The following is a 23128-nucleotide window of genomic DNA, read 5'->3' on the forward strand; positions in this document are numbered from 1 at the left end:
GGGGAGCTCTGGGGGGGGCGGGGTGCCTTTCGAGCCGGGCATCTCTCGAGGGTGTTGGAGATGGTGTCCTAAGCGGGGTTTCCGAGAGGGTCACCTCCGGGGTCGAGGGATAAAGGGGGGCGCCGGAGCAGCGAGATCGCGAGCTGAACGAGAATGGAGGTTTGAGTTTGTGGGGGTCGGCAGGCTCCCCGCCCCCCCGGCCCCGGAGATGATGGAGGTGGAGGAGACTTTGCAGGCCGGTGACTTGTTGAAGGGTGGAGGAACGCGGGGGGTCGGGGGTCGGGGGGGGCCTCCCACAGGTGAGCGGCGGCGCTCGGGGTCCCTGAACCATCGTAGGGGTCAGGGAGCGGAGCCCTCGTCCGTAGCCCCCCGAAAGTTGCGGGGACTCCCGATGTCACGGGTGGGTGTTGGGCGAGCCGGGTGAGTGGGATGGAGATAACCCGGGGGAGGAGGGGAGCCGCGGCCGGGCTGGTGGGGGAGGTCCGGGGCCTGCGGTGGCGTTGCCGGGGCCCTGTGTGCAGGGTACCGAGTACAGAGGAGGTCCCCGGGTCTGCCCTGCAGAGGGCAAGAAAGACTGGCGGGGAGTGTTGGGGGAACGCGTTGAAAGCTCACCTGGAAGCCAGTTGGGGTAACTTAGTAAAGTTGTGAGACCAGGTGGAGAGATGGACAGAAACTTCCTCTTGTGAAGATGGTCTCCACGGTGGAGAAGAACTGACACAAAGTTAAGATCCTGGTGACCTCAGGGGAAGGTGACTGCGTGGCCCCCATGGAAAGTTACACGTTGGAGCCACCCACACCCGTAATCCTTGCTGCTCTGGAGGCTGAGAGCTCAGGATCACCTTTGGAAGCCAGCCCAAGCAGAAAAGTCCATGAAACTCTTATCTCTAATTCACCAGCAAAAAAAAAAAAAAATCTGCTGGAAGTGGAGCTGTGGCTCAAGGAATAGAACACCAGCTTTGAGTGAAAAAAAAAATCGAGATTAGGCCTTAGCTTAAGCCAAATACACTCACAACAAGAAATTTCCTTGTGGATCAGTTAGTCTTCCATACATTGAGGAATTAAATGTGTATATTGGAGGGTGGAAAGTTGGGCCCTTGTATGCAAAGTCCAAGTGAAGAATTGAGATTAGCAAATTGTAAGAATAAAGTAGAAAGCCAGACACTGGTGGGCTCAGGCCTGTAGTCATCGCTACTCAGGAGGCTGAGATCTGAGGATCATCCTTTGAAGCCAGCCCCAGCAGAAAGTCCCTGTGAGACTCTTATCTCCAATTAATCACTCAAAAACAGGAAGTGGAGCTGTGGCTCCAAGTGGTAGAATGTTAGCCTTGAGGAAACTAGCTGAGGGACAGCGCCCAGGCTCTGAGTTCAACCCCCAGAACTGGCCAAAAAAGAAAAGAAAATAGAGCCTGGTGCTGGTGGTCTGTAATCCTATCTACTTAGGAAACTGAGATCAAAGTTCAAAGCCAGCCTGAGCAGAAAACTTGGAGACTTGTCTTAAGCAGATTTACTCCTCCTCCAAAAAAAAAGTTTGTTTTCCAGTTTCATGATTTACACTCATGTGGCTTTAAACAAATCTCTCCTATTTATCTCTAGTCCTCCCATATATGAAGTGCTGATGATGTTACCTGCTCTAATGACCCATAACTCAATTCAGCATAGCAAGTTAATGCCTGTCTGCAGATACTTTGGACACCTCTGAGAAAGACAGATTATGGAGCCCAATTTTTTTTTCCACTTGTCTCACTAACAGACCAACTTCATCGTTTATAACAACTATAGCAACATAGTTTTTTTGAAAAAGTAATTTATAAATCATTCTTGTTCTTTGGAATTGACTTTTGGTTTTATATATTGTTAAATTAATTTATGTGTGTGTGTGCTGGTTCTGGGACTTGAGCTCAAGGGTGTCTTGTGCACTGCCTTAGCTTTCTTGCCCAAGGCTGGTTACCATGAGCCACAGCTCCAAATCTTCATTTTTGCTGGTTCATTGGAGATCAGTCTCACAGACTTTCCTTCCCAGGCTAGCTTTGAATCATGATCCTCAGATCTCAGCCTCCTGAGTAGCTAGGAGTATAGCTGTGAGCTGCTAGTGTCTGGCTTAATTCGGAAAGATAATACGTTTTTCCAGGTAGTGGTGGGTTTCCATTTAGTGGTGGGACATTAGTTGGCAGTTGTGCAGATGTAAATGGAGGTCAAGGTAGAAGAGTAGGAAGACCGCTAGCTAATGCTAACCTAGATGCTGTGTGTCTGTGGCTTGGCTTCCTGGCAGCTTGATCTTCCACTGTGAAATCATGGATAGAATGACTTACTCATCTAGCTGTCTCAGTGAATATGGTGGTAGGTTCTATAGAAACTTCATTTGCTTTAGACCAGAACTTCTCAATCCACCCCCCCCCCCTTTTTTTTGTGCTGATTCTGAGGCTTGAACTCAGGGCGAGGGTGCTTAACCTTTTTTTCTCAAGGTTGGTGCTCTTCTGCTTGAGCCACAGTTTCCCTTTCAGCTGTTTAGTGATGAATTGGAGATTCTTGAGGCACGGACTTTCTAATCCAGCCTGGCTTTAAACCATTATGCTTAGATCTCAGCCTCAGCCTGAAGAGCTAGGATTATAGGTGTGTGTCACTAGAACCTGGCTAAGTTTATTCTCCTTTAGTGATGTAGACAAGTATTAACTACAGTAAGTTCCATATGAAATAGAAACAGTTATCAAAATGTTAGTTGTGTGCTTTTTTATGACACTGAATGATAAAATGTAGTTGCAGGTGAATTGATACTGTAATTTTATTTTGTGTTTATTTTTTGTCAGTCATGGGGCTTGAACTCTGGGCTTGGGCGCTGTCCCTGAGCTCTTCAGCTCAAGGCAAGCGCTCTACCACTTGAGACACACAGTACCACTTCCAGTTTTCTAGTGGTTTATTGGAGATAAGAGACTCACAGAGTTTCCTGCCTGGGCTGGCTTCGAACCATGATCCTTAGATCCCAGCCTCCTGAGTAGCTAGGGTTACAGGCGTGAGCCACTGGCGCCTAGCTCTGTAATATTTTTTCTTTTCTTTTTAAATTTGTGCCAGCATTCTTGAACTCAAGGTCAGAGCGTTCTCCATTTGTTCACTCAAGACTCAGGCTGTACCACTTGAGCCACAAGTCTACTTCAGGCCTTTTTTTTAAGCTGGTTAAGTGGAGAGAAGTGTCTTATGGGCTTTTCTGCATGGGCTGGCTTAGAACTGTGATCCTCAGATCTCGGCTTTCTGTGTAGCTAGGTTTACAGGTATGAGCACAGGCACCAGGGAGTACTGTAGTTTGCAACAAGCAGTGAATGTACATATTATATTGGGTGTCTTCAACAACTAGTGTGACCTGAACATGTATTGTGGTTCTGTTGGATAGGATTGGTAATATTGTTATGAGTTGTTGAAAATAAATCCACAACTGAAGGCTAATAATTTTTACTTCGAGATAATCAAAGATCCAAGTGGGTGTGGGTGTGGGTGTGGGTTTTTTTTTCTAGCCAGGTCACAATCACCCATCTATGTAGAGTCTGTATACAGACTCTTTGGAGCCAGCCAATCCCAGGTTAACAAATTCCCCCAGACCATCTGAATTTTGTTTGGTTTTTGTGCAAGTATTGGGACTTGAACTTAGGACATCACACTCTTTCTTAGCTTGTTTTACTCAAAGCTGGTACTCTACCACTTAAGCCACACCTCCACTTCCAGCTTTTTGCTGGTTAATGGTTAATGGAGATAAGAGTCTCAGGAACTTTTCTTCCTGGGCTGGCTTCAAACCATGATTCTCCTATCTCAGCCTCTTGAGTAGCAAAGATTACAAGTGTGAGCTAACACCTGGCCTACATACTTTTTAAAATTAAATTATTTTATGGACACTTGACTTTTAGATTGTGATGTTTTTCAGCATTTTCTCTGCTAATGACAGAAGCATAGGAAAGACTTGGAACAAATCCTGTGGTGGCCATTCTTGGTTATAGAAAAAGTTAAATGATTAAAGTCAGACTTTCATCCTGGCTAGGTGATACATGCTTGCAATCCCAGCACTCAGGAAACTGAGGAGGGTGAAAGTCTAAGGCCAATCTGGGATTTGTAGTGATACTCTGTTTCTTAAAAAAATCAAAAAATTCAAATGCGATTGTTGTGTCTGGTAGGTTTTGCCCTCCAGGCTCCCATTTGCTGGAGCAGTCTGCAGTTGGGTAGATTTGGACTAAGATGTCCCTCTCTTTCAGCTGTGTTTTGAGTTTTAGCAGTTTTGCCTTCCTTATTTTTGACCTAATTGGTTTCTTACTGTTTCTTCTTCCAAATATTGCTCTGGCAATATGGAGGATGGGTAGTTTCTTTCAGAGTCGGTGTAAACTGAGGTATAAACTTTCCCACTTTTTGTCCTTCTAGGCCTGAATGTGAAACTAGCTGGTGTCACATCACTTTGACCTAAACATTCCCCTCTGTGTGGCTGGGATCGTTCTTAGAAAGCTTTTCTGTGTCCTCATGTAGAAGATAGACCAAATTGGACATCTTGAAAGGTAAAGGACTCGATGATAAGCCCATAATTTCTGTGATTCAGTCGGAATAGGTTGGGATTTTGTTTCTATATCTAAAGAGCTTCCTGTAAGTTAAAACTAGGTGTGGCTTATGTCTGTATTCCAAGCTACCCAGGAGGCTGAGGTCTGAGGATTGAGGTTTGAAGCTAACCCCAAGAGATCCTTCTTTTTTTTTTTTTGGGTCTGGTCGTGGGGCCTGAACTCTGGGCCTGGGTGCTGTCCCTCAGCTCTTCAGCTCAAGGCTAGTGCTCTACCACTTGAGCCACAGCGCCACTTCCGGCTTTTTTTTTCTGCTTATGTGGTGCTGAGGAATCGAACCCAAGGCCTCATGCATGCAAGGCAAGCGCTCTACCACCGAGCCACCTTCCCAGCCCCCCCCCCAGAGATTCTTATCTCCAATTAACCACCCCCACCCCAGAGGTCAAGGTGTGGCTCAAGTGGTAGAGTGCCAGCCTTGAGCAAAAAAAGCTAAGCAAGAATGTATGCTCCAGAGTCTAAACCCCAGTACTGGTGCACAAAAACAAAACAAGTCTATGAGTGCAATTCTCTTGCTTTTCCATGTGTGGGACTTGTCCATCACTTCCTCAGAAGGCTGGAGAGGAGGGAAGGAGGTGAGAAGTAAACTTGTGGGTATCATGTCACTTTTCACTGGTGTGCATGCAAGGTAAGGACAGCAGAACACAAGTGCCAAGGCTCCACCAGCACTTAGTGAGTGTCAGGTACTGAGAAGATGAATGATTATCCTCAGGGAGCACTACATGCAACAGCCCACAGCTTCACATTATCGTTAGTAGTGCTATGAATAATAGTGTTAGTGGCTGAGGAGGACATAGAAGGGAGAGTTGGCGATCAAGGAGAATTTCACAGAGAACAGACACCTATGCTGCTGAAATAATGGCCTGAGTAGCCCTATTTTTTCATCTGTGAATTTTGTTTTGTGTTTGTGCCTGTACCGGGTCTTGAACTCAAGGCCCCTGTGCTCTTGCGTGGCTTTTTCACTCACGTCTGGCACTCTACCACTTGAGCTATACCTCCACGTCTAGCTTTTTTTTTACTGGTTGATTGGAGTTAGGAGTCTCTCAGATTAGTTTGCCCAGGCTGGTTTTGAACTTCGATCCTCAGAGCTCAGCCTCCTGAGTAGTTAGGATTCAAGGTGTGAGCCACCAGCACTCAGCTTTGAAATTTGTTTTTTGAATGCCAGAACATTGGTCAGAATTCTTTAGCTTGATACAAATTTGTGTTTGCTTCCTGAGTGATTGTTAGTAGGTGTATTTTTGCCTATAGAAAAAAAATACACATGAGTATTTCGGGGTGATCCAGGTTTTCTATACATGCCAATTGTGGTTTTTGTTTTTTTTTTTCCCACATGTTGGGGAAAGATGGAGTATCTGTGTTGTGATCTCGGAGAACAAGCTTTTAAGCAGTTGGCATGCTAGAAGTTAAGAAACAGCTAGGAATGGAATCCGGAGGCTAAACTGTTAGTTCCACATTCTAAGTCTGATACTATGCCTTTTAAGGAGTAGTGGTCATAGCATAAAAGTGAGATTTGTTAAACATGACATAGTTGTAATAAACTTGACTTCATAGAGCAAGGAGGTGGGAAAACATCCTTGGAATATCCATGACTGGAATTTTAGAGGAGATTCTGAGTTTGGCCAGATAAATGTCTGAATTTACTTAAAATTTTATGCCAACTTTATAGAATCTGTTAAGAGATTTCCTAAATATCTGGCCCTAAGACAAACTAGAACTTGGTTCTTTCTTGAAATTGCAAACCTATAAATTCTGGCAAAGAAGGCGACTCCGTATCATATATTGAAAATAATTCTGCTTGACCAGTAACTGATTTCTTTTTCTTTCCTCTTTTTTTTTATGCTGGTAACTGGGGCTTTTTTTTTTTTTTTTCTCAAGGCCGGTGTTCTGCTACTTGAGCCATACCTCTGTTTCTGTCTTTTTCTGAGTCTCTCAGATTGATCTGCTCAAGCTGGTTTCAAACCTGGATCTCCAGATCTCAACCTCCTGAGTACCTGGGATTAGAGGCTTGAGTCACCAGCACCTAGTCAATAACTGATTTTTTTTTTTTTTACTTAATCTCATTCAGTTGAACACAGCACTCCACATACAGTAGGCACTAAATAAGAGGAAATCACCTGGCTAGGACAAGAGTTGTGCAGCCCTGAGTTTCCTGTGAAGCTTCTGGCTGGGGGCTTGCTGGTGAGTTGAGGTTACAGAGAAGAGAAACCAAGTGGGAGAGTCATTTGGTAAATTCCAAAGCAGATGTGAAGTTTGTCTCCTAAGCTCTGCTCTGCTCTGCTGTGCCCTTCTCTACATGAATAAGAAGTGCGCAGACACAAAAATGGAAGGTGTTTCGTTTCCCCTTTCTAAATGCCCAGAAGCTTCAAAAGGAAAACAATTGATTTTATTTGCACTTAATATTTCTTTAGCCTCTGAAAATAAAATGTGCAATTAGGAAGGAGAGGAAGGAAGCCACAGGGACCTCACAATCTCTACCCATCTCATATGTTCCCTTTTGTAACCCAGAATTGGTTCCGTTTCCATGGCAAATAACAACTTCCTCTGAAACTCATATTATAGAATGCATAGGAACCCTGCATTGCTAAGATATTCAATGGCAAATGGATACTGGTGGAGTTTGCTTTTGAAATCCACTGGGGACTTGGCTCCCACCCTTCTTTGTCCACTTCCAGTGACGGTCACCTTTGGGCAGAGGGCTCCTGGATGCCTCTCCTCTAGGATGAACACCGCAGTGTCGTGACCCTTGGGGTTTGGGTGAGTACACTTGAATTTGAACCCGATCTTAGACTATACTGGCACAAATGAACAACTGGTACTGGCACAAACTATAATTTTGAGGAACAGCTTCATTGTGTAGTCAACAGTTTTTGTTTCTTCCTTTTCTTTATATCATCCACATTTCCTCCCCACGTCCTAGCCTCTGATAACCACCATTCTCCATTTGTTTCTCTGAGTTGAGTGTTCAGTTCTTCCCTGGCCTGGGATTGGATTCATTTGTATCATAACTGCTAGGGTACCAGTGATTCCTAAAGTTCAAAGTTACAAAATGACTTATGAGCCAGGTGCCAGTGCCTCATGCTACTCAGGAGGCTGAGATCTGAAGTGCCAGATTCAAAGCCAGGGCTGGGAAGGTGGCTCAATGGTAGAGCGCTTGCCTTGCATGCCTGAGGCCCTGGGTTCGATTCCTCAGCACCACATAAGCAAAAAGAAAAAATCCAGAAGTGGCGCTGTGGCTCAAGTGGTAGAGCGCTAGCCTTGAGCTGAAGAGCTAAGGGATAGTGCCCAGGCCCAGAGTTCAGGCCCCACTACCGGACCAAAAAAAAAACTGAAAAAAAAAAAAAGATTCGAAGCCAGCCTGAGCAGGAAAGTCTATGAGACTCTTATCTCCAGTTATCCAGCAAAAAGCTGAAGGTAGAGCTGTGGCTCAAGTGGTAGAGCACCAGCCTTGAGCAGAAAAGCCAAGCAAGAGCTGGAGGCCCGGAGTACAAGCCCCAATGCTAAAATGTTTATGATCTTATAGATCATCTGATAACCACAGTCCACAGTATCATCTAAACAATTAAAAAAATTAACAAAAAAAGGTAAAGGCATTAGAAAGTAAAAAATTAAAAAGTATAGTATAAAATATAGTTAAGATAAAAATGGTTTTGTGACTGTTATCCCTTGAGATTTGCACAGAAATATTTCATAGTTTTTATTCTAGTGTGGTTTGGTTGTTTTTTTTTTTTTTTTGCCTGTATTTAAAAAAGAAAAAATCATGTGTACTCAGAACATTCATAACTTCCTCTCAGTGACCAGGTAAAACAGGTAGTCTTTCAAATAAAGAAATAGACATTTCACACTAGATCACTAGATAGTGATTGTTCTTCCCAAACCTAGAATATAATGAACTGTTTCTCCCAATTTTAGTCCAGTTCTTGAGGCTCTTAAAATACACGTCAGCTGGAACCCTTAAGCTATTAATCTCGTTTTGATTTTTAGTTTGTTTGTATGTGTACTGGTACTGAGACTTGAACTTGGCTTGGTCATTGAAGGCTGGCATTCTACCACGAGTCACATGTCCATTTCTGGCTTTTGCTGAAGATCAGAGTGTTAGGGATTTATTTGTCCACCTGGGCTGACTTTAAACCGTGGTCCTCCGATCTCAGTCTCCTGCGTAACTAGAATGACAGGCATGAGCCTCTAATGCCCGACTCTTTCTGAGTCTTTCTCTAGCAGTCCTGTACTCAATATCTTGCATCTTGTACTCTGTCTTTTTAAGATGCTGGGCGGGAGGGGCACAGGATGATGGGTTCAAGAAACCCACATCACCACTTGAGGCTTAAGTAAAACCTTCCCTAAACAAAGGAATTTCACATTTGTTCTCTAGCTGGGTTCGGGAATACTTTCTTGACCTTTATGCTTCAAATTAGCCTTGCAAATTGGCTCAGAAAATATCTTCGCCTTCAAAGATGGTCTTTAATCTTCATAATTCTTGGTCCCTCCCACTCTCACCATGCCTGTGATCGCTGTGTCTAGCAGTGAGGACACCGATGCAAACTAGATGTCATTCAATAGTGGGTCTGGGGAAGTCAAGGTATTGGCTCCAGAAGTACGTGGTACTTCCATGCCCTCTTCCCTGCTGAAAGCAGAAGCATGGATCCACTCAGTCCGGCTGGAGCCTGGGATGGGTCTGCTGGGTCTTGGTGCCGTTGTGATGAGCTGGGTCACTGTGACTTTGCAGTTCCCGGGGGTTCAACACATTGCTTTGCTAGATGCTCATGCTCATGGTTCACACCTGTAATCCCAGTTGCTCAGGAGGCGGAGATCTGACTCTTGTAGTTCAAAGTCAGCCAGGGCAGACAAATCTGTTAATCTTATCTCTAATCAACCACCAAAAAGCTGGAAATGGAGCTATGGCTCAAGTGGTAGAACACCAGACTTGAGTGGAAAAGCTAAGGGACAGTGCCCAGGCCTCTAGGTTCAAGCTCTAGGACTGGCACAACACAGCAAGAAACAAACCAAACTCACATTGCTATGAAAACAGGAAAACATGAGTTTTATGTCCAGAGGCACAGAAATATAGAGGAGAACATATAATCAAAGACTGAGTGGCTTTTCTCCTTTGCTTCCAAGGCCTGGTCCGCACTGCTTGGTTGGAGGCTCAGGTGTTGGTTGAGTCCTGGTCAGGCTTGATCTGCCTTAGCTGGGCAGCCTGCAGCCAGAACACTAGCCTCGACCTTCCCTTCAGCCCCGACGGGAGGGAGCAGTGATGTGGCGCTGCCTCATTGGCTAGCGCTCTCACCTGCGTCTCAAGCCTGTTGTAGCATGTTTGATGTCCTGGTCTTGGACATCAAGCATGTCAGCTTTCTTTTTTATTTTAATTTTTTTCCTTTCCCACAGCGTGTCCTGGAGATGCGAGATTTTCCTTGTGCAGTCGGAGGCACACCCCCAGAGAATGCGGGAGCTGCGAGAGGAAAGGACCCACTTCCACAGCGGAGAAAAACAAAGAGGAAAAAGGCACTCGGGTGGCCAGCGCTAAGGGACGCACCCAGGAGACAGTGGGCCCCCGCCCCCAGCAGCTTCTTTGGCTGCAGCCCGAGAGGAACTCGGGGAGCCGTCCCTGTGTGTGAGTGCAAGCTCAGGATTTCAATCAATGCATTCCAGTAACCCTAAAGTGAGGAACTCTCCATCAGGAAACACACAGAGGTAAGGACCAGGGCCTCTGCTGCCGTCCCTTGAGGCGGGGCTGGGGGGGGGGAGAGAGGGGGGAAGTAACAACCCTCACTCGTGGAACATGAGACCCACGTGGGAAAGGAGGAGAAGATAGGAAGTCGTGATGGAATAGTAAACTGGTAAGCTTACATTGCAGTTTTCCTGGGTGATTCTATTTTGGGGGGCCAGTACTGGGGTTTGAACTTGGAACTTGAATGCTGTCCCTTGGCCTCTTTTACTCAAGGCTAGCGCTCTACCACTTGATGTTTAATTGCAGACAAGTCTTTTGGATTTTTCTTGCCTGGGCTAGTTTTGAACTACAATCCTGAGATCTCAGCCTCCCAAGTAGTTAGGATTACAGGTGTGAGCTACAGGTGCAGGCTGGGTAGTTCTTTTATTCACTACTCTTTGGCCTCACCCCTTTACCACCTGTCCTAACCCACACAAAATGACCTTAAAGACCAACCTGATTGATCCTCGAACTGAGGCCTGGGATGATGAAGAGGCCAAAGGTCTGACAACTGATCTGCAGCCCTGACATGCACAATGAGGCTTTTCCTCTGTTCCACCAAATTCACACTGTTAGGGTTTTTTTGTTCGTTTGTTTGTTTGGCTTTTTTGTCTGGTACTGGTGGCTCATGCTAGGAAGCTGAGATCTGAGGAGCACATTTCCAAGCCCACCCAGGCAGGAGAGTCTGCAAGACTCCTATCTCCAGCTGACCAGCAAAAAGCCAGAGTGGAGGTATGACTCAAGTGGCATAGCTCCAGCCTTGAACAAAAACAAGTTCAAGGACAGCACCTAGTCCCTGAGCATCCAGTACCAGCACTAACAGCTCTCCTTGCCCCTGGGCAAGGTTGGTATGTCCTGTTTGGGGAGTAGGCTGGGTTGGAGGGCGTTGCCGGAGGGTTCCCGGAGGGTTTCCCTAATCAGCGCATATGGGCAGACCCTTACCTTTTGCTTCAGGGAAGCTGGACTCCCCTATACCTCGGCTCCTTGTCATCCACCTGGGGGCGGGTAGTATTTTGATCTTAACGATGCCTGTTTGTTTACTCTGAGCTAGTCTTCGTGTGAGAGTCTCTTCCCTATGTACATAGAAACCGTTGTCTTTTATTGACAGAAGCCCTAGAGATGGGTCCCCATGTGACTCTAGGCTTCCAAGGCCTGGCAGGCTTGATCTTTCCTTCTCTCTGTTAGCTCTGAGATGGGAGCTGGGTAGAAGGGAAAAGCAGGTGGCAGAGGTGAAATATGATGGGGGCTGGGGGGTGGTGGTGGTGTTTAATCCTTAGCAGCCCCTTGACCCATGATAGAAATCTCTGGCCTGTGTGCTGACAGCTGAGTGTGGTCTCTGACCTCCTTGTCATTGTTTCTTTCAGTAGCCCCAAGTCAAAGCAGGAGGTGATGGTTCGTCCCCCTACAGTGATGTCCCCATCTGGAAACCCCCAGCTGGACTCCAAATTCTCCAATCAGGGTAAACAGGGGGGCTCTACCAGCCAATCCCAGCCATCCCCCTGTGACTCCAAGAGTGGGGGCCACACCCCTAAAGCACTTCCTGGCCCAGGTGGGAGCATGGGGCTGAAGAACGGGGCTGGAAACGGTGCCAAGGGCAAGGGGAAAAGGGAGCGAAGCATTTCCGCCGACTCCTTTGATCAGAGAGATCCCGGGACTCCAAACGATGACTCTGACATAAAAGGTATGTCCATAAGGGATCCCCGTGGGCTAGCCTGTGCCATCCAGAGGGGCTGCTGGCAGCCACGTGGGGGGAGCAGGCGGCCGATTGCCGAGTTCACACTGCTCTTGATGAAAGCGTTTTGTCCCCTTCTTCCACTCAGTACAGACCCTTTCCCTTGAGGAGTTCCCACTCTTGACGGTGGCTTGGTGGGCTGGCTGGCATGCCTGTGTTCTAATGCGTGTTCCTGGCCTCTCGTTACACTGGAACCTCAAGATTCAAGCCAATTGCTCCTGCTGGCCTGTGCCAGTGGCCCACACTGGAGCTCTTTTTTTTTTTTTTTTTTTTTCTGGCATTCATTCCTCTTCTCCATCAAGAGAAATCCTCCATGGCTTGGGTTCTGTACTCTCAGTTGACACTTTGCCAGACTTGTGGACACAAGAGAAAGCCTTAATGACCCCGCACCAGTCCAGATTTGTCACAGCTGATTTCAGTGTGGCAGAAACAAGTGGCTACCAGATGTGGTAGAGATTTGGCAGGCACCAAAATGGAGTTAGCCAGGAAGGAGTCTGCTGTGTGGTTTTAAGGTTTACTTCCTAGTGTCAGAACAGAAATCCTAAGTGTGGGCCTAAACATGAAGTTAATCCCTAAGGAATGAACGTGTGATTTCCTAACCCAAATTAAAGATGAAAGCCTGGGTGATTGTTTCTCCCTCTTTCCTTCTTTTCTCCCTCCTCCCTTCTTCCCTTGCTTCCTTTCTCCCCCAGGTGATTTTGAGAAATCTGTTCTGAGTGCTGGGTGCTGGGCTCCATGGTTGTCATCCTTAAAGATCTAAGTGTCAGCCAGGCACTGGTGGCTCATGCCTGTAGTCCCAGCCACTAAGAGGCTGAGATCAGGGCTGGGAAGGTGGCTTAATGGTAGAGAGCTTGCCTAGCATGTATGAAGCTCTGGGTTGGATTCCTCAGTGCCACATAAACAGAAAAAGCCAGAAACAGTGCTTTGGCTCAAATGGTAGAGTGCTAGCCTTGAGTAAAAGAAGCTTAGGAACAATGCTCAAGCCCTGAGATCAAGCCCCAGCACTGGCAAAAAAAAAAAAGGGGTGGGAGGGTGGGCTGAGACTGGAGGATCATGGATTTAAGTCAGCCGGGGCAGAAAAGTCTGAGACAGGCTTATCTCCAATGAGCTAAGAAAAAATGGGAAGTGGCGCCGTGGCTCAAGTGGTGGTAGAAGGCTAGCCTTGAGCAAAAGAAGCTCAGGGACAGTGCCTAGGTCCCGAGTTCAAGCCCAGGACTGGCAAAAAAAAAAAAAGATTTTAGTGCCTCTAGAAAGCAGACAATTAAAAAGCTATCCAGAATAAAATTTAATAAATGCTGAAACAAGGGAGAAGCAGTGGACTATGAGATCAGTTAGGTCCAATGAACCGAATCCAAGAAATGGCCAGGATTGGATGTGGGGGTACACACCTATAACGTAATTTGGGGGGCTGAGGGGTGCACTTGTAGGTTCAGGACCAGCTTGTGCTATATGATGAGTCTCAGGCTAGCTGGGGCTATAGACAATTGTAAGACCCTGCTGCAAAAAAAAAAAAAAAGAAGAAGTTTCAAGAAAAAGGAAAGGGAAGCCAGGCATTGGTAGCTCACACCTGTAATCCTAGCTACTCAGGAGGCTGAGACCTAAGGTTCACTGGTCAAAGCCAGCCTGTGCAGGAAAGTCCGTGAGACTCTTATCTCCAATAAACCACCAGAAAACCGGAAGTGTTCTTGTGGCTCAAGTGGTAGAGCACTCGCCTTGAGCTGAAGAGCTGAGGGCCAGCGCCCAGGCCCAGAGTTCAAGCCCCACAACCAAAAAAAAAAAAAAAAAAAAGGAAAGGGATGGAAAGAAAGAAAAGGAAAGTATTCATGTCTGGTGGATGTGTAATTGTTACAGGAGAAAGGAGAGGTGGTATGCTCTGTAATGAGTCATTGGGGGAGAAGAGCATTTGACATTTTATGAGTAGAAGAGATGGTTTCTTGGCTTCTTCCTTACTGAAGTTCTGAATGTGGGCTTGTGATGCTTTAAAAGCTAGTAAAAAGAAAAGGAAGTCTTGTTTGTGTGACAAGCGAGTTGTCTTATCCTCTTAGAATGTAATTCTACCGACCACATCAAGTCCCAGGAGTCACATACACCACACTCGATGACCCCATCCACTGCGGTGGCCCCCAGGTCTTCCACCCCCTCTCACGGCCAGACTACTGCCCCCGAGCCCACGCCTGCGCAGAAGACTCCAGCCAAAGTGGTGTATGTGTTTTCTACTGAGATGGCCAATAAGTAAGTTAGTGTCTGTGTCTTGCTGTTGAGTATGGCTTGTGTGTCCTGAGATCTAATTCCCATGGCAGAGAAATCCACCCCAACTCCATCCCCAGAGACAACCACTGAGGACTTGACCACTTGAGCCACAGCTCCACTTCCAGCTTTTTGCTGATTCATTGGAGATAAAGAGTCTCATGGACTTTATTGCCCGGGCAGACTTTGAACTGTGGTCCTCAGATCTCAGCCTCCTGAGTTGCAGCATTACAGGCTTGTTTTTAGCTTTCTTAAGGAATTTTTTGAGATGGCTTTTTAAAAATTTCAGACATTTGATGGTAAAGGATAAGCATCAATAAGAAACAAGCTTAGCTGGGCGCCAGTGGCTCACTCCTGTCATTCTAGTTACTTGGGAAGCTGAGATCTGAGGATCCGAGTTCAAAGCCAGCGGGAGCAGGAAAGTCCATGAGACTCTTTTTTTTTTTTGGTGTGTGGGGGGGTGGCCGGTCGTGGGGCCTGAACTCTAGGCCTGGGTGCTGTCCTTCAGCTCTTCAGCTCAAGGCTAGCGCTCTGCCACTTGAGCCACAGTGCCACTTCCGGCTTTTTTCTTTTTGCTTATGTGGTGCTGAGGAATCGAACCCAGGGCCTCAGGCATGCAAGGCAAGCGCTCTACCACTGAGCCAACTTCCCAGCCCCGAGACTCTTATCTCTAGTAAACCACCAGAAACTTGGAAGCGGTGCTGTGGCTCAAGTGGTAAAGAGCTAGCCTTGAGCTGAAGAGCTCAGACAGCACTCAGGCCCAGAGTTCACGCTCCATGACCAACAACAACAACAAAAAAGAAACAAGCTTCCTTTGATTTCTTCTCATTCAGCACTGCCTATGCAAGGTTACTCTGGGGTTGAAGTGTTTGGAGAGTGTGTTCCACTGAGTGCTCCTTGGCTCTGCCTCTTCTGTTTCTGCAGAGCTGCAGAAGCTGTATTGAAGGGCCAAGTTGAAACGATCGTCTCTTTCCACATCCAGAACATCTCCAACAGCAAGACAGAGAGAAGCACAGCCCCTCTGGTATGTTGTTGTAGTAGTGTAGTGGCTCTGTGGTTTTTCTTGGGCCACAGGGCAGCGGGGGTGGGGATGGGATGGGGAGGTGGCGCACTAAAATGCATGGAGCTAGTCTTCACACATGGGCTGCATTCTGGGCATTCACCCTAGTTCTAGCATTGCAGGCCTTAGGCATATTCTTCTAGCCTCTTCTGCCAGAATGCCGGTTGATGATCAATTTCCAGGGGAAGAAGGTATAAAGAAGAGAAGAATTATTCAGATACCTCAAGGTTTCCTTTATGGAACTATCTCCAGGAAAACTTGAATTCTGCAGAGCAGATTTGTGTTTTAAAAAACCAAACCAAAACAAGAAGCTTTGTAATACTCTGGAGTGAGCTGAAGAACGTAGAAGCAACAACTAAAACTACCGTACTGGCGGACACGATGATGGTGCCATAATTAGAGTCTCAGTGGTTTTCAGAAGGATTCATTTCACAGTGAAAGCTCTTACCTGCTTGATGTTTTCAAAATTGTAAGAAATCACTGTTTCTCATCTGGATCTTAAACACCAAATACAAGCTGCATTAGAAAAAAGTATGCAGTGTTTTTGTTGTTGTTATGTTTTTGTTTTTCTTTTGGTGCCAGTAATGGGGCTTGAACTTAGGACCTTTAGTTCTTAACTTGGCTTTTTTACTCATTTTTTTACCATTTCATCCACACTTCCACTTCCAGTGTTTGGCTGATTAATTGGAGATAAGAGTCTCATGGACTTTTCTGCCTGGACTGGCTTTGAACCACGATCCTCAAAGCTTACCATCCTAAGTAGTTTAGGATTATAGGCGTGAGCCACTGGTGCCTGGCTTCACATAAATCTTTATGTGTGCATGAATACCTGCAAGTTACGCATTTATATGCACACATGTATTCACAGATTGTAGATTCACAGATTGTAGATCTTTGTGTATATGATGCATAAGCTGTTCATACGCCTAGACACAATGATTTGTGTATAGAGTTACACATAGGGAAACATCTCAGAGACTTAAGTGGGAAGGACAGAGTGAGTCTTAGAGGTTTGAGAATACATAGTGGATTCAGCAAAACAAGTAGAAGCAAATGAACACAAGGAAGGGAGGTGGAGCTGCTAGAAAGTCCCCAAGACAGTTTGTAGACCAGGCCCTCTGTACTGTCTTGAGTCTTGGGCCAGGGCATGCATACCCATCCAGCATACGGTCATGGTATTCAAGCCACCTATCAGGTGAGCGCGCTTTTATCCAGTACTTACTGTAGCAGTGGCACTTAATAAATAATAATAAGGCAATCATCCAACCTGTTAGAAAGGGCAGCTCTCTGGCTATTGGGAAGGACAGATCCACGAGCGAGATAGCCTTGGATTGCTCCATCAGTGCTTCCTGCCTGCAGATTATCTTACTGCAGTTAATGTCTAAACACTTATCAAATATGGAATCGGTGATCACAAACCTCCAACAGAAACTAGAGATGTCAGGTCCCCAGGAAACTCAAGGAGGCGATTTCCTTACCCAGCCCGAGGAGTGCTGGGCGGCTCCACCCTGCTCTGTTGCTGGGTGCAGGGCTGCCTCCGTTTGCACCTCCACTTGGAAGCAGCAGAGCGTGTGATTGACAGAAGTCTGCACACCAGTTGTATTGGTGTTGGGTTTAGTCTTCCGTATTCAGAGGGAGTAAGCTTGCCCTGAACAGAAACCACACTGAATTGGTTGCAATCCAACCTGTTCTTTGAAATACTCCAACATGCTCAGCGTGGCATGGTGGCTGTCTCCTGGCAGGCTCATAAAGTTATTGAAATCTAATAGAAAGATAAAGAGGATATTACTTGATCTTTTTTTTCAGTCTCCCTGTCCTAAAAAGGGCCTTTTATAACAAGACTTTTGATACTTGCCAGAAGTGGAGCTGTGGATCAAGTGGTAGAACACCAGCCTTGAGTAAAAAATTCTAAGAGACTCTCTGGAACTCCCTGAGTTAAAGCTCGAACAGCAGCACGTGCACATGCGTTGTGCACACGTGCGTGCATGCATGCACACACAACAGCAAGTGCCAGATTAGATTACTGTGATGAGGACAAGTCTGATAATCTATCTTGTTCTTTTAAATGTTGTTCTTAATTTACCAGTGATAGTAAAACAGTGTCCCTTATTTCTAGAACACTCAGATACCTGCCCTACGGAATGACCCAAAACCTCTTCCACAGCAGCCCCAGGCCCCAGCCAACCAGGACCAGAATTCTGCCCAGAACACCAGACTGCAGCCGACTCCACCCATTCCGGCACCAGCACCCAAGCCCGCCGTGCCCCCACGTCCCCTGGACCAGGAGAGTCCTGGGGTAGACAATAAACTCATTCCTCCGGTGGGCAGCCCTGCCAGCACCACCCCGTTGCCCCCAGACGGTACTGCGCCAAACTCCACGCCCAACAACCGAGCGGTGACCCCGGTCTCCCAGGGGAGCAGCAGCTCTTCAGCAGATCCCAAAGCCCCTCCACCTCCACCAGTGTCCGGGGGTGAGCCCCCCACGCTGGGAGAGAACCCCGACGGCCTGTCTCAGGAGCAGCTGGAACACCGCGAACGTTCCTTACAAACTCTCAGAGACATCCAGCGCATGCTCTTCCCTGATGAGAAAGAATTCACCGGAGCTCAAGGTGGGGGACCCCCGCAGAACCCCGGGGTGTTAGATGGACCCCAGAAAAAACCAGAAGGGCCAATCCAGGCCATGATGGCTCAATCCCAAAGTCTAGGTAAGGGGCCTGGGTCCCGGACAGATGTGGGAGCTCCATTCGGTCCTCAGGGCCCCAGAGACGTCCCCTTTTCTCCCGAGGACATGGTCCCCCCTCCTTTGAACTCCGACCACCTGGACCACATGACTCCGGAGCAGATCGCCTGGCTAAAGCTGCAGCAGGAGTTCTATGAGGAGAAGAGGCGGAAGCAGGAGCAGGTGGTGGTGCAGCAGTGCTCGCTGCAGGACATGATGGCGCACCAGCACGGGCCTCGGGGCGTGGTCCGGGGGCCTCCCCCGCCCTACCAGATGGCCCCTGGGGACGGCTGGGCCCCGGGGGGCGCTGAGCCCTTCCCGGATGGCATCAGCCTGTCGCACTCTCTGCCCCCGCGGGGCATGGCCCCCCACCCCGGCATGCCCGGCGGCCAGATGCGCCTCCCTGCCTTCGCCGGCATGATGAACTCCGACCTGGAGGGGCCCGGCGTGCCCGGCTCGGCGCCTCGGCCGGGGCTCTCCGGAGTCGGCTGGCCGGACGAGGTGGCCAAAATCCCGGGGGATGGCCGGAACTTTCCTCCCGGCCAGGGCGTCTTCAGCGGGCCCGGCCGAGGGGAGCGCTTCCCCAACCCCCAGGGGCTGTCGGAAGAGATGTTCCAGCAGCAGCTGGCCGAGAAGCAGCTGGGCCTCCCGCCGGGCATGAGCATGGAGGGCATCCGGCCCGGCCTGGACGTGAACAGGATGGTGCCCGGCTCCCAGCGCCACCTGGAGCCGGGGAACAACCCCATCTTCCCCCGGGGTCCGGCGGAGGGCCCGCTGAGCCCGTCCAGGGGGGACTTCCCCAAGGGCATGGCCCCGCAGCTGGGCCCCGGGCGCGAGCTGGAGTTCGGGCTGGTGCCCGCCGGGCTGAAGGGCGACGTCAGTCTCAACGTCAGCATGGCGTCGGGCGCCCAGATGATACCTCAGAAGATGAGGGATGCCGGGGCCGGCCCCGAGGACATGATGAAGCTGCGGCCGGGGAGCTCGGAGCTGCTGCCCGGCCAGCAGAAGATGGTGCCCCTGCCGTTCGGAGAACACCCCCAGCCCGAGTACGGCCTGGGGCCCCGGCCCTTCCTCCCCCTGGCCCAGGGGCCCGGCGGCAGCAGCAGCAGCAGCAGTAGCAGCTTGCGGAACCTCAGAGAAGCCGTCGGGCCCGACCAAAGGACTAACAGCCGGCTCAGCCACGTGCCACCACTACCTCTCAACCCCTCCAGCAACCCCACGAGCCTCAACCCCGCCCCGGCCGGCCAGCGGGGCCTGGGACGCAAGCCCTTGGATATATCCGTGGCCGGAAGCCAGGTGCACTCGCCCGGCATGAATCCTCTGAAATCGCCCACCATGCACCAAGTCCAGTCCCCGATGCTGGGCTCCCCGTCGGGGAACCTCAAATCTCCTCAGACTCCCTCGCAGCTGGCAGGCATGCTGGCGGGCCCGGCTGCTGCTGCTTCCATTAAGTCCCCCCCAGTCCTGGGGTCTGCTGCTGCTTCACCCGTTCACCTCAAGTCTCCATCGCTTCCCGCCCCGTCCCCTGGATGGACCTCCTCCCCCAAGCCTCCCCTCCAGAGCCCCGGGATCCCTCCAAACCACAAGGCCCCCCTCACCATGACCTCACCAGCCATGCTGGGCAGTGTGGAGTCAGGTCAGTGTGCCTCTGTCCTCCTCTTCTACTCGAGCCCGATGCAGTTTCTTTTCTTTTTTTTTGGTCGGTTGTGGGGTTTGAACTCTGGGCCTGGGCACTGTCCCTAAGCTCTTCAGCTCAAGACGAGCACCGCTTCCGGGTTTCTGGTGGTTTGTTGGAGATGAGTCTCATGGACTTTCCTGTCCGGGGTTGGCTTTGAACTGTGATCCTCAGATCTCAGCCTCCTGATGAGCTGGGATTACAGGCGTGAGGCACTGGTGCCAGACCCTATGTAGTTTCTTTAAGAAAACTGAGACTAAGGCCGCGTCCGCAGCCTTTGCCAGCATGTGTGGCAGGCAGGCAGGACACGTACTGATGAGTGCCCGTGGGCAGCGATGTATTTATGCATGGGGGTCCAGTCCTGGCAGGGCCTGCATGTGTCACATGGGGTTGTTGAAAGGAGGGAAACACGTGTCAGTTCCCACTGTCTTCCCAATGGTTAAATGGGACCTCATGAAACACTGGACCCACCTCCTCGAAGGTGGGTCCCTGCAGCTCCAAAGATCCCGAGCAGAACCCCAGCCCCGAAGACAGCAGGTGCTCTCACACTCGGCTGCCTTTCCAATGTGTGTGTTGACTGACCCTAGAAACGGTTCCCCAACCCTGGGGAACTTGTCTCCATGATAGATTGCCATAGCCACACACCACCTACAATTTCTTAGGATTTTCTTCCCAGGAGAGACTGGCGCCGAGGATGGTTTGGGATGGTGGGGGGTGGTCGCTCAGTGGAAGCAGCCCCGAGCCGTAAATACCAGGTTGGTGCCGGCTGCACTGACGCAGGACATTTATCTCACCGAGCCGAAGCGTTGGTCTCGGCAGGGTAGCAATAGAGCGGCACAGCTGGCCCTCCGCTCAAACACCTGGAAATGGTGGAAATGAAGAGTTTGGGTCAGGTGATGCGGCCAGTCTTAAGCCTTGCTTCCAGACCCGAGTCAGATTCTCAATGGAGATTGGCCAGGGAAAGAAATCCCCTCATGTCACACTCTTGTCTATAAATCGTGTTCTCCTCGTGCTGGAACTAACATTCCTGACACACTCCTGGCACGCATGCTTGTGTCCCCGCACCCCCCTCTGCAGGACGGATGGGGGTGCCTGGGAGCTAATTGCAGTGTTCTGCCCACCTTCCTCCTCCTCCTCTTCCCCCATCTCCTCCCTGGCCTCGCCAGCTTAGGATCCTGGGATTCAGCAGCCTACCAAAGGAATCTAATTCTCTGGCTGTTGGTTTGGTTTTATTCGTAGGTGGCCCTCCAGCTCCTCCGGCTGCCAGCCAGCCTGCCTCTGTGAATATCCCCGGAAGTCTTCCCTCCAGCACGCCGTACACCATGCCTCCCGAGCCCACCCTCTCCCAAAACCCGCTCTCCATCATGATGTCTCGAATGTCTAAGTTCGCCATGCCCAGCTCTACCCCATTATACCATGACGCCATCAAGACAGTGGCCAGCTCCGACGATGACTCCCCGCCCGCCCGCTCCCCCAACCTGCCCTCCATGAGTAACATGCCAGGTGAGGAGCTGTCCCCAGCTGGAAAGGGTCTTCTCAGTAGATAAATGGGGGAGGGGGGGCCCAGGTGACTGGGGCCTCACTACCCTGAGGCTTTCTCCTGCCAGGCTAGTGTGCCTGGTTGGAGATAAGCGTCTCAGAGATTGGTCTTGTTTCGAACCTCCTTGGATCTCAGCCCCCTGAGTAGCTAGGCTTACAGGTGTGAGCCACCGGTGCCCCTCTAAGATAACACTTTTGGATTAGTTTGCTTCAGAAGAAAGCAGGTTTCCTTGTAGTTCTGTACCAAGATGGAGTGTGTGTTTTCTGAGGTTTTGGGGGTCCTCCTGCAGCAATACTTTAAAAAATGACTTCTTCATCTGCTGATTGGAATGTCTTTAGTTCCTAAGTATTTTCCTGGAAAGGTAGTTGGTCCCAGGGTGTCAGGCAATGGAAAGCCGCCATTTGCAGGGTGGGGATGGGTGGTCTTTCTTTGGGACTGGAGAGATAATAAAACCCTTCTTTCCCTACTTGTTCTACTTGCCTCCATTCCTAGTCTCTCCCCCCCCCCCCCCCCAGCAGCCTTACTCACAGGAAGGGGTCAGGAGGAGCTATAGCTGTTTGATTCTGATGGTTATGATTGCTACCTGTTGACCAGGCAATCCTAATTAACTAGGCTGGGAAATGAACCACAAATGTCACCAATACCACTCCCCTCATACTTTATTTATAATCCAGAGAGAGCAAAATTTTAGATGTCCCAGAGACTATAGTAGAACTGTAGGGGCTGGGTAGGTGTCTCAGTGGTAGAGCGCTTGCCTTGCATGCCTGAGGCCCTGGGTTTGATTCCTCAGCACCACATAAGCAAAAAGAAAAAAGCGGGAAGTGGCGCTGTGGCTCAAGTGGTAGAGCACTAGCCTTGAGCTGAAGAGCTGAGGGACAGCGCCCAGGCCGAGTTCAGGCCCCACAACCGGACCCCCCCCCAAAAAAAAACAAAACTGTAGGCTTTTCTTCCCAATAGAAGTTATCACTTCCTAGATATTTTGTGTAACCTGGACTTTTAAATGGTCTCTTCTTAAGGCAAGATAAAATTATGTCAGTTAAGCCAGGCACTAGTGGCTCACATCTATAATCCTAGCTACTCAGGAAGCTGAGATCTGAGGATTGTGGTTAAAGGTGGGGAGCTGTGTGCTGGTTGTTTCTCCAGCACAGGTCCTTGCACCTAAGGAGCAAAACACATTTGTTTTTTTTTTCCCCTGTCCATCTGCTCAACCCTGGTGTCTGTGAGTTGCTTTTGTGCGGGTTGACTCCTTAGATATATTTATCTTTCTAGGAATGCACATTAACACCCAGCCTCCTCGAATTTCAGGTCCCAACCCCGTGGTTCCGATGCCAACGCTCAGCCCCATGGGAATGACCCAGCCGCTGTCCCACTCCAATCAGATGCCGTCTCCGGGCGCCATGGGGCCCGGCCTCCCTCCCCACGGGGTGCCCGTGGGGCCAGGCCTGATCGCCCACAACGCCATCCTGGGCCACGGGGCCCAGGAGCCTGCCATGGGGCCCCAGGGCCGCATGGGCTTCCCCCAGGGCTTCCCCCCGGTGCAGTCCCCGCCCCAGCAAGTCCTGTTTCCCCACAACGGCCCGAGCGGGGGTCAGGGCGGCTTCCCCGGCGGCATGGGCTTCCCGGGCGAGGGCCCGCTCGGCCGCCCGGGCAACCTGGCCCAGGGTTCCGCAGACGCCGCACTTTGCAAGCCGGGGGGCCCCGACTCGTTCGCCGTGCTGGGGAACAGCATGCCGTCGGTGTTCACGGACCCGGAGCTGCAGGAGGTCATCCGGCCCGGCGCGGCAGGCATCCCCGAGTTCGACCTGTCGCGCATCATCCCCTCGGAGAAGCCGAGCCAGACGCTGCAGTACTTCCCGCGCGCCGCCGCCGCCG

At 49.7% G+C, this 23128-nt stretch overlaps 1 protein-coding gene across 1 annotated transcript in view; it reads left to right on the forward strand.

Annotated features, from left to right (window-relative positions):
* Bcl9 (B-cell CLL/lymphoma 9) overlaps nucleotides 1-23128 on the forward strand; it is a 64591-nt gene that overhangs the window by 40903 nt on the left and 560 nt on the right. The window contains exons 2-10 of the mRNA XM_013018219.1: nucleotides 4395-4525; nucleotides 7252-7333; nucleotides 9962-10267; nucleotides 11648-11964; nucleotides 14061-14247; nucleotides 15187-15286; nucleotides 17439-19677; nucleotides 20956-21219; nucleotides 22526-23111. Coding sequence (XP_012873673.1) covers nucleotides 10215-10267; nucleotides 11648-11964; nucleotides 14061-14247; nucleotides 15187-15286; nucleotides 17439-19677; nucleotides 20956-21219; nucleotides 22526-23111 — 3746 coding nt within the window. The 5' untranslated portion in view covers nucleotides 4395-4525; nucleotides 7252-7333; nucleotides 9962-10214. The remainder of the gene's footprint in view (nucleotides 1-4394; nucleotides 4526-7251; nucleotides 7334-9961; nucleotides 10268-11647; nucleotides 11965-14060; nucleotides 14248-15186; nucleotides 15287-17438; nucleotides 19678-20955; nucleotides 21220-22525; nucleotides 23112-23128) is intronic.

The sequence above is a fragment of the Dipodomys ordii genome, unplaced genomic scaffold, assembly GCF_000151885.1.
Source record: "Dipodomys ordii isolate 6190 unplaced genomic scaffold, Dord_2.0 Scaffold39, whole genome shotgun sequence".
Taxonomy (NCBI): Eukaryota; Metazoa; Chordata; class Mammalia; order Rodentia; family Heteromyidae; genus Dipodomys; species Dipodomys ordii.